Here is a 12046-nt window from a genome sequence, read left to right as displayed (position 1 = left end):
TAAAAAATTAATTGGAAACTAAACAATATGATTCTCCAAAATCGGTTAGTTAAAGAACAAATCATAGAAACAATAAGCAAATGACAATGATGAGATATCCTTTCAAAATCTATGGGATGCAGTCAAAGCAGTAATCAGGGGGAAATTCATATCCTTGAGTTCATATATTAACAAATTAGAAAGGGCAGAGGTCAATGAATTGGGCATGCAAATTAAAAAACTAGAAAGTGAACAAATTAAAATTCCTCAGATGAAAACTAAATTAGAGATCCTAAAAATCAAAGAGGAGGGAGGGAAATAATGTGATTCTTGTAACCACAGAATAACGTTCTAAACTGATTAAATAAATTAATTAAAAAATATAAAATAAAAATGATAGCTTAAAAAAACAAGTATTAATTTAATATCTTTTATAAATTCAGTTCTGTATCATCAGGTTCTGTGATGTATTTAAAGAGTTTTATCATGTCCATAGCTCATGATGGTCTCAAGTCTCCAAAATACTAGGTACTTCAGCAATAACTATAGCACACAATGAATCCATTCATATGAAGAAATGAGACCTAATGTAGTGATATTAAGGAACTTACTTGAGGGTTCATGGATGTTAAGTAGCAGTTTCAGGTGACTCCAGCTCAGGTTCTTTGAAACTATCTACAGTTCTTTCCAATAGAACATGGTGAGCTACCATATATGTCTTTTGTGTGACCAATAATATGCTTACATGTGCTCAAATTTGTTTCTTTTATTCCATTGGTAGGTTGATTTCTTTTACAGGTAATTTTTAAGAGGTTAAGAAGGGGTAGGTTTTTGCTCACAAATACTTAAGTTCTAATTCTAACGTATATACTTATTTTCAAGTAGCAAAATACTTGATTTTTTATGATAGATATTCTAATAGAGATAGGGCCTGGGCTTATGATTTTATTAGTATACACCCTGGGAGCAAATTCCCTCTAACAAGTAGATCAGCATGTTCTCTATAACTTGGAGTCTTGGAGAGCTGTTTAGGATCCTGAAAGGTTAGTTATTGCCCAAGGTTGCATAGTATTTCTCAGAGAAAGCACTTTAACCTAGGTTTTCTGGGCCTTAAGGTTAGCTCTCTTTCACTATACTACAGACTATCTACAATTCATTAGAAGATGCCACCATATTAATAAATACAAAAAAAAAAGCAAATATATTTTGTTCTTACCAGAAGTCACTTCAATAGGAACAGTTAGATTTTCACTTTCCTCATCACTGCTTTCATCATGGACTGACTCTCTTTTGTTAAGGCTTTGGGCATTGTCTACAGATTCCCTAGTGAGAAAGAAAGGGGCATTAAAAATCATTAAATCATACCTGGCCAAAATTTTCAAACAGGGGAAACTGGGTGGCTCAGTGTATTGAGAGGCAGGCCTAGAGATAGGAGGTCCTGATTTCAAATCTGGCCTCAAACACTTCTTAGCTGTGTGATCCTGGGGCAAATCAGTTAACTCCCATTGCTTAGCACCTTACCACTCTTCTGACTCTTCTGCCTTAGAATCAATATACAGTATTGATTCTGTGAAGGGTGAAATTGGGGGGGGAGGGGGATAGGAATTTGATCAAAAGCCAGTATACCAGTTTATTAAATGCAACACACTTAATTTATTATTAGGACATAGGGATAGGAAATAGGAAGGAGGAAAGTAAAAGTAATCTTACAATAGCTTGTAACTATACCTAAGATCCCAATTTCGACTAAAATTTCTCTAAAAAACCCTAAATCTATCTGCCTCAGAGGACAGTATCTTCTGCTAGGCAGAAGCCCTTGCCTACTCTCTTATTCTGTAATATTTAATAAAATACCCACTATCTATCTACCTATCTACCCAAGATATTAATAATCAATAGAGCTATTTAGGCCTTAATTTAGTTGCTGTGGCTCCAATCAGAGAGAATGTTAGCAACACACCCTCTCCCCAGGATAACCAGAGACAAAAAACCCTTTTCCCTGCCTGAAACTAACTAACCACACTTGGCCACACCCTTCTGTCACTAACTGACAAACCGCACAGCAGAGGGTCACCAACTGACAACCTGAACAGCAGGGGATCTCTTACTAAGAAATTTTATTACTCCTTTTTCTCTTTTATAGAAAAAGGGAGAAACTAATTAAAAAAAAACAAACCTCTCTTAATTCTAAGACAGAAGGTAAAGGTTAAAAAAGTTAAAACAACAAAATTATTGCATTTATTTTATGTTAAAGACTTTAGAAAGGATTCTAGGAACATAAACTCTAATTAGATAAACACATAAACCTGTTTCATAGGCATATACACACATATGCTAATAAGTAGTTAATGTAATTGGGCCATTATTCTCTATAAATAATTCTTGAATACATTTTCCATTGACTATCATACCATGTCAATGTGTGCCAAAACTTGATATCTATTAAAGGTTTTGAAATATTTGCCCCCTAACTGAAGAAAAAGTCATATGTATTTTCTTAAGTACTGTTTTCAAAATACCCTGTGATCTACAAAAGATACTAAATATTGATGATATTATCATTATGTTGTTGTTGGGTTTGTTTTTTTCTTTTTTTTTAGAAAAAGGGGGGAAATCTATCATGAGTAAGGGATCATAGATAAGGAACCCAAGAGATATAATGATATTCATAAGGATTTAAAAAAAAGAAATTTTTAATTGACACTGTATTCAGGAAATATTGAAAGAATTTGAGAAAAGCCTCTAGTATATTGGTTAGATTTTCTATGTGGTATTCCATTTAAACGAACATGGAGAAAATATATTTCTAAGAATACAAAAAGAAACTGAGCTCATAATTAAGGGGGAAACCCTAAAAATTCTAAAACTTGGAGATATGCAGAAACAAAACACAAGAAACTCAGTTTGAAAAATTCATTTTTGCTCGAAAAAAATTTGATAATATCACAGAAGGGGAGAGAATAAGAAAAAAATTGTTATATTACTTAACAAGGTCTTAGGGTATTTCAGAAAAAATATCAAGGAATACCTACCATATGTAAAATGGCAATAATTAGTAGTCTCCATTTTATCAGTGTCACTTTTAGATGGACAAGGAAAGGTCAAATGACTTATCCAAGGTCATGAAGTCAATAACAATCAGGAAGAGTATTCCTACCTCTTAAATCCTAATCCCAAAAGTATAATACCTTTTAGGTTATTTAAGTCCACAAACACCATATTATTTAAAGGTTAATTAGAATAAGATAAATGTCATCTAGTCATCTAGTAAGGGGTTATTAAATTATAAATGCCAAATACCTTTCATCTTGTTTCTCCTTTTCTGATTTTTTGGCTTGAATTAACGATTTATGTAAGCTTCTAATCTTTGCTTTCTTCTCATTCAGCACCAGAACAAAACGCTTATGAAGGTCTGCCTCCAGATTTTCTTTGTCGGTCACACACTTTTCAAGACTAAAATTTAAAACCATAATTAATTTATTTTATTTGTTGCATTAAAGCTCACAGATATCTCCCTCCCTTCCCTCTATGCTCTAGAGGAGGCATCATTTGTAAAAAAAGATATTAATATATATGAAACTATGTCTTGCTTGTTTCTACTTTCTCTAAAGTAGTTCTTTCTCTAAAGGCGGACATATACAAGTTCTTCAAACACTATTTCTGTTGCTGTATATAATATTCTCTTGTTTTTGTCCATTTAGCTCTTTAAAATTTCATGTAGCTCTTTCTATGTTTTTTTCTTAAATTAACCTGTAATCATTCTCATGGTACAGTAGTATTTCATTACAATCATATGCAACAACTTGTCTAGCCATTCCTGTATTAATGCATCTCATCAATTTCTAGTTCTTTGCCACCATAAAGTGAGTTGTTATAAATATTTTAGAACATATAGGTTCTAGCAACAAATTAGGGGGGAAAATCTTCATAACAAAAACCTCTGAAAATGGTCTAATTACTCAAATTTATAAAGAGCTAAATCAATTATTAAAAAAATCAAGTCATTCCTCTATTGATAAATGGGCAAGGGACATGAATAGGCAATTTTCAGTTAAAGAAATCAAAACTATTAATAAGCACATGAAAAAGTGTTCTAAATCTCTTATAATCAGAGAGATGCAAATCAAAACAACTCTGAGGTATCACCTCACACCTAGCAGATTGGCTAACATGATAGCAATGGAAAATAATGAATGCTGGAGGGGATGTGGCAAAGTAGGGACATTAATTCATTGCTGGTGGAGTTGTGAATTGATCCAACCATTCTGGAGGGCAATTTGGAACTATGCCCAAAGGGCACTAAAAGACTGTCTGCCCTTTGATCCAGCCATAGCACTGCTGGGTTTGTACCCCAAAGAGATAATAAGGAAAAGACTTGTACAAGAATATTCATAGCTGCACTCTTTGTGGTGGCCAAAAATTGGAAAATGAGAGGATGCCCTTCAATTGGGGAATGGCTGAACAAATTGTGGTATATGTTGGTGATGGAATACTATTGTGCTCAAAGGAATAATAAAGTGGAGGAATTCCATGGAGACTGGAAAAACCTCCAGGAAGTGATGCAGAGATAGAGGAGCAGAACCAGGAGAACATTGTACACAGAGACTGATACATTGTGGTACAATCAAATGTAATAGACTTCTCCATTATTGGCAATGCAGTGATCCTGAACAACTTGGAGGGATTTACAAGAAAGAACACTGTCCACATTCAGAGGAAAAACTGTAGGGTAGAAACACAGAAGAAAAATAACTGCTTGATCACATGGGTCAAAGGGGATATGATTGGGGATGTAGACGCTAAAGGATCACCCTAGTGCAAATATCAACAATATAGAAATAGGTTTTGATCAAGGATACATGTAAAACCCAGTGGAATTACACATTGGCTACAGGAGAGGGTGGGGTGATGGGAGGGAAAGAACATGATTCTTGTAACCAAGGAAAAATATTCTAAATTGATTAATCAAATTAAAAAAAAGAACATATAGGTTCTTTTCCTTTTTCCTGATCACTTTGGGAAACAACTTAGTAGTATTGTTGAGTCAAAGGGTATATACAGTTTTATAACTCTCTGGATGTAATTCCAGATTCCTCTCCAAAATGTTTGGATTAGTTCACAGTTCCACTAACAATATATTACTGTCTTCATTTTTCCTATCCTTCCAACAATTGCAATTTTACCGTTTCATCATTTTAGCCAATATGATAGGTGTGAGATGATATCTCAGAGTTGTTTTCATTTATATTTCTCTAATGAATGATTTAGATCTTTTTTTCTGTTACTATAACTTTGATTTCTTCTTCCAAAAACTGTCTTTTCATATCTTTTGACCATTTGTCACCTGGAGAATGGTTCATGTTCTTATAAATTTGATAAAGTTTTCTATATATTTTATATGAAGCCTCTCTCAAAGAACCTGTGTATAAACACCATCACCCCCACACACATCATTTTCTGTTTTCCTTGTAATCTTGACTACATTAGTTCATTTGTATAAAACCTTTTTAATTTAATGTAATCAAAATTATCCATTTTACATCCAACAATATTTTCTATCACTTATTTACTCAAAAATTCTTCTCCTATCCATAAACCTCATAGATAATATATTACCTGTTCTTCTAATTTGCTTATGATATCATCCTTTGTGTATCTATTTTGATCTTTTCTAGGTAAATGCTATATTCATCAATACCTAATTTCTATCATATTCCTTTCCCGTTTTCCTAACAATTTTTAACAAATAATGTATTCTTATCTCAAAACTTTACTTTTATCAAACACAAGATTACTCTAATCTTTTCTTGACATTTTTAGTATGTCTATTCTGTTTTACTGATCTATTTTTCTGTTTCTTAGCCGGTACCAGGTAGTTTTGATAATTACTATTTTATAATACAAAATAATTTTTGTCATCTATCATTCTTCTAATTTGAACTGTTTCAATACAAAGGCATAAAGAAATAATGTATTACAATCATTCTCTAGTTCTCATTGTTATATTCACAACAGAAGTGTCAAACAGATGGCCCAAATGATGCTGGCACATTCCCAAGTGCATTTTGAACCAGAATAAAATGCTATTGGAAAACATTTAACAAAATACATAAAAATACAACAGAACATTGATAATGTTAATATATGGTTTTCAAAGTCAATATGCATCCTATGTTGTGTAATTTCTAACAAGTAGACACATGATAAATAAGATACCCAAGCCATAAAGAAATAGGTTTATTCAGAGAGGGCTGGTCTTACAATAAAGCTGGATTTTTTGTCAAGACCAAAAGACCCTGAGCACTGTGAGAGACCTTCTTATATGACCCCAAAGAATATCACAACTTATATACCAAGTTAAAAATAATCCAAGACAGTGATAAAAATAGAGAGATGCTAATCCGCATTTACCAGATAAATTCTAAGAGGCTAAGTGACACATCTAAAAATATCTGAGGATAGACAGGTATCTGAACTATAACTTCCTAGTGTGCCATGAAAGCTTTCTGGCTGTTTATAGTGTTCTTCATTGAGATTTGGCATTTTCAGGAAATTCATCCCATATATAAAATAAATAAATAATATTCATCCCCCCCAAAAAAACAGAGGGAAAAGGGGGGAGGAGAATGTACAGATATTGATATTTAGGGAAATGTCTCTTTATCCATTCAAAATGAATATGTATTTGAATTTTAAGACATCTGTAGAATTTAGGATTTTAAGTGAATGAAGAAGAAAATATGACTTTATATTTATTTGGTGTGTTAAACTGGAAAAAAACAGAACTATTAGTCAAAAAAAAAAACAACCCACATCTTTAATCAGGAGAGGAGTTCTGCACTATTTTATAGGATTCCACATAGACCCCCAAGGCTCCGGCTATTGTGGCTACTGACCTCTGGGAGAAATCACCATGCTAGATGACAACTATGAAGAAAAATAGAATTTGAGGAATTTTTATACTTCTTGGGGAAATGAGGATGGAAGACTATGGTTGATTGGCTTTATAATGGATACCAAGAACTGAGGGGTTCTAGACAGGATTATCCGGGGAAAGGCTGATGCTTTACAATGGACACAAAAGGGAAAAAGATCCAGCCAAAGCCCTGGGCTACCTTAAAAAGGACTTTGACACAAAGGGAGAAACTACCAGGACAAAAAAGGGTACTTAACACCTGATTAAATTTGCTAGCTCCACCTAAAATACTTTAATGTTTGTTTTTAGTCTGAACTTATGAAGTTGGGACTTCCCTCTGGGAGAAATTCTCATGTGGCATGATCAAGGTGAGTTTTTCAGACCTTATACTGCTATAAACATGGGGTCTTCTTAGATTCCATGTTGACAGGTGGGACTAGTTTAAGAACTTTGAGAGCAGAGCCAGGGGTCTCTCAGAGGGTGAGGATCCTCTACCTAAGTGTGAAGGTCCAGTAGATTAATGGAGTGAGAGACACTGTATGCTCAATCCCATGTGAGTAGGCGTCACACAGTGTTCTGCCATGGCACAGAGGCTGGTTTATTTTATAGGTTCAGTGAGTACATTCTTTTCTGGCACTCAATCAATTTTCTACATATATGTTTCCATAGAACTTAACAACAGATTCACAGCTTAAGGAGATAGTCAATGAAACATTATTGCTATAGATGAATGACATAAACAGGGTGATTTGGAGGTTAGTTCTCCCTGACCTAAGGAAAATCATTGTTACTTTTGGTCAACTTTCACAATCAATCATAATTTCTTAGGAGATGAATAATAAAACATTTCGTAGCTAAGTATATGGATAAAGGGTAACTTGAGACAGACCAAATTTGGAATTTTCCTCAATTTAGAAGTTCTATTTTTCTTGTGTTACTTTAAAGCACCTGGCAGTGTTGCCTGGTTTCTGTCTGCAGTGGAGTGTATCTTGAAGGTGACTGATGTTCTCGGCTTCCCTGGCTTGTAATGGGAGTGAATGTAACTCTGAGAAGAGGGAAAGGAGGGGGGTAATGGGTAATGATCTTTAGGTTTTAATTTGTGAATGTAATCTTTTAGGATAATAATCTGGAGGGATTAAGGTGGGATATAAATTTATTCTATAAGTCTTTGCTCTTATATCATTTCTTTTGTATTGAAGAGAGAACAATAATCATCCATTAGTGAGAGAAGTTAAAGTGAGAGAAGTAACAGAGGGGGATCAGTGAGGGCATCATTTTCTGGGAGCTGCAAAGCAGCCCCCATTTCCTCAGACTGTGACTCTGTCAGACAGTAGGGGTGATGGCTTCCCATAAAAGAAAATATTAACAATATTTAAGATGAGTCTGAATTTTTTTGAATATGCATTTTCTATCAATATGAGATTTTCAAATACAGTTATCTCAGAGAATTTTTAAAGGAATCATTTCAGATGACTTATCACTTATTTCCATATGACATTCTGCAAGTCATATGATTTAGGATTTGAGGGAGCTATACTTGGTGGTTAGGGTCAGGCAAACCCCAGGTTTATATGAATTTGAGATGTCTGGGAATGCCGAGGGCCATATTATGATCAGAAAGTCTTGGGGAGACTGGTAGGGACTCAGCTACTTCTGGGAAGGGTATTGAATTATGGTTGGCAAGTCTTAGGTGATTATGACCAAGAGATCCCCCAGAAGAGTTTATAGTTAACAAGTTTTAGGGACTTCATGGAGAGAATTCAATCAGATATGGTCATTTTGAGGTATCAAGAGACAGACCTGAATAGGGTGGTGACCAGAAAAGGTCATAGTCTGAGATCATCACTAGAAGAGACCTTGGTAGGCTGGCTAGGACATCTGAGTTGTGACCAACAAACCCTGAGAAATGTTCTAGGTATGGCAGGTAAGTTTCAGATGGGGCCATGATTGGAAGGAAACCAGGATCACAGTTCATGAATCCTATGAAAGAATTAAAGCTCCATAAGGATAAGGACTTTTAAATTTTCCCTTTGTACTCCTAGTTCCTAGCAAAGTACCTTACATTAAATGCTTGTTCCATGGTGTTAGATAAATAAGCATCAATTTTATGAATTTGTATATCAAGCAAAATATAGAAAAGGAAGGTTATCTCAAGTTAAGAACATTAATGTTGGATAATATTGTTTATTAGCAATATCTCTGAGTCCTTTCATTCCCAGGTTCCAAGGCATTTAACTGGGCAGGGACCCATCTTTTGTTAGGTCTAGGTGGAAGCCTCTATTTTTAAGTAAGAATCCAGTCCCCAAGGCTTTTGCAAACAAATGCCCTTTTGTCCTTGCAAGACATCTCATCTAGATTTGGGGTTACTTAATCTACAATAGAGGAAACATTCTCTAAAAACCTGATTGAGACCACTTAAATTTTTCTAGGGAAAGATTTCTAGAGGAAGCTGGGTTTTATAAACTAGCTGACATTCTACTTTTTAAAATATTGGAGAAGGGTCAGTCAGCATATTTCCCAAGTGAAACTGTAGGGATCCATTCACCTGAGTAGTAGTCCTTCCCCTCCTTATAATGAAGTAAGGGGGGAGGAGTTGAGATCTCTAAGTCTACCTCCTCATTAAAATATTCATCAATCAGGACTTCCAGGGGCGTTCCAAATGATATACTGTCAGGTCAATCAGAAAGAAGAAACTCTTGTGTTGAAGACTGTCAGTTTCCTGTTCAGGAACTTTTTAGGCAGAGCTAAGGGTGACTGATCCAAACATTACTAATAGATCCCATGCCACCATTAATAAAGGAACTTATACTCAGAGAAATGGTCTCATTTTATTTATTCGTTAAAATCCAGAGGCTATACAAGAAAAGTAAGGAATTGAAACTCAAAGAAGGGGTATGAACATAGGCAGTTTTTCCTTGAATCTAGGAAGAGGTATTAACCTCTTTATATTCATATTTATACTTTGGGTATCAGTGCAAAATTCTTACAATGATTCAAGAATTTTATTACTTTAGGTACAATAGGTATTATAGATTAAATAGCAATAGAGAAAGGGCCTGTGATTTCACTGGTATAAAGAAATCCAAACTGAGGAAATGCCCTCTGAATACAGGTTAGAACTTGCATTATTCTCAGAGTTGCCTGGAGCACTGAGAAATTAAGTGGCTGCTCAGGGTTACAGAGTAATATGCCAGAAGTGGACCTGGAACTCAGGTCTCCATCATGGAGTATGCCACATTAACCCTCAGGTACTATAAAAAGATGCATTTTTTTTTTCAGGGAAAAAAGGGAAATGCTGTCCTACCAGGATCACTTTTTTAAAGTATTGCAATAATTGAAGAATGTCTAATTCACAGCTTGTAAATTAAATATATACTGATTGGAAAAGCACTGTGTAGAAATATAAGCAGGAAGGATTCATATTTTATTACATTTTCTGACAAAATATATTTTGGGATGTTTCACATAGGAAATAATTCATCTAATTTGAATGTGATAACAGATGGCTGAACAGAATTTTCATTTAGATTACTTCAACAATTCTTAAATGAAACATCATATGTACTAATCAGCTATCAAGAGAATTTTAATCTATTTAAATTAACTACTGAAACACCAAATTAAAATAAATCTTTTGTATAAATGAAAACAACAAATTGTTTCAGAATTATATATATGACTAAAACTTAACATTTAACATTAGATAAAACTTATATACACCAACATATATAATGTGTTAAATACCAGGAATATAAAGATGAAATCAGTGAGTCTCTATAAGAAAGGAATACATAATCTAATTTCTTCAAGGTCTATCAGTTGGCCTAAAAGCAAGATACAACTTTCTTTTAGGATGGCTTTTTTATTTTGTTTTCAATGGAAAGTTAATTAATAACCTGGACAAGAAGTACAGGGTAGGTGAATTACATGGAGTTATCAGACAAATAGATCCTCAAACAGTCTATCCACTGCGCAATTTGCTTTTTTTTTTTGGCTTAATAATTCCCTTCTAATGCTAATACTTTTTTCACTATTAACATGGCACTACTTTGCCTTCAAGGTAATCATTCCATCATCTTTAGGCAGAGCATGAAATGATTATAACCTACCTCTCTCCCAGAGAGTTGTGTCTAAAGTGCACATGTTTAGATTTTAAAATACATATATTACTAATATCACTGTTGTCATTTTCTTTTTCTCTTTTCATTCTCTTCCATTCAACCGTTTCCTTCCACTCACTTTCCATCATCACCTCATCTACTTCAGTAGCTTCAAATATCATCCCTATCTACATAACTATTAGTTCTACATTTCTGATTCTGGGCTCTAGTCCTACAACACAAAATCCTCCAGGATAATTCCAATTGGCCTTCCACTAGCAACTTATTCAATGAGTACAGAAAGTATATAATATCATTTTCTCCCTTAAATTAGCCCTTCTTCCTCCCAGCTTCCTTATTTGTATTTATGGCACTATCATCCTAAAGATCACATGAGCTAGAAACCTTTGTACAATCTGTCATTTTCCCTTTTTTCTCCACATCTTAATAGTTACTATATTCTGGGGAAGCTAGGTACCACAGTGGATAGAGTTCTAGGACTGTAGTTGAGAGGACACTTTCTAGCTGTGTAACCCTGGACCAGTCCCTTAATATCCAGTTGCTGGCCCTTACCACTCATTTTTTAAAATTTAGAATATTGTTCCATGGTTACATGATTCATGATCTCCCTCTAGCTCTTTCCTCCCCCTTCCAAAATCTGACAAGCATTTCCACTGGGTTATACATGTATCATTGTTCAAAACCTATTTCTGTGTTATTTGTATCTGTAGTAGCATGATCCTTTAACATGAAAACGCCAATCATATCTCTATCACATTACATGATTGATCACATATTTTTCTTCTGCATTTCCATTTCCACAGTTCTTTTTCGGGATGTGGATAGTGTTCTTTCTCACAAGTTCCTCTGAATTGTACTGGGTACATTGCATTGCTGCTAGTAGGAAAGTCCATTACATTTGATTATGTCCCTTACCACTCATAAGAAAGAAGGTAAGATAGGTTTTTTTCCCCCCTATCTGGATGTTTCCTTTGTTCCTATTATATTATGCCTTATATTAGTTGTTAATATATTCTATCTCCTTTATAAT

General features: G+C 34.3%; 1 protein-coding gene across 7 annotated transcripts in view; it reads right to left on the bottom strand.

Moving 5' to 3' along the window:
• The window catches only part of XRCC4 (X-ray repair cross complementing 4), a 433707-nt gene that overhangs the window by 177550 nt on the left and 244111 nt on the right, over positions 1-12046 (bottom strand). For all 7 annotated transcript variants that reach the window (XR_008917883.1, XR_008917882.1, XM_007487355.3 and 4 more), the window contains 2 exons: positions 3280-3432; positions 1196-1302 (listed from right to left, as the gene is read on the bottom strand). Coding sequence is in view for 5 of the 7 variants with exons in the window: in XM_007487355.3 (XP_007487417.2) it covers positions 1196-1302; positions 3280-3432 (260 nt within the window). In the remaining 2 variants the exon portion in view is untranslated. The remainder of the gene's footprint in view (positions 1-1195; positions 1303-3279; positions 3433-12046) is intronic.

This window comes from Monodelphis domestica, chromosome 3 (assembly GCF_027887165.1).
Source record: "Monodelphis domestica isolate mMonDom1 chromosome 3, mMonDom1.pri, whole genome shotgun sequence".
Lineage (NCBI taxonomy): Eukaryota > Metazoa > Chordata > Mammalia > Didelphimorphia > Didelphidae > Monodelphis > Monodelphis domestica.
The sequence above is the reverse complement of the archived record's forward strand: the minus strand, read 5'-3'. Positions and strand labels throughout refer to the sequence as shown.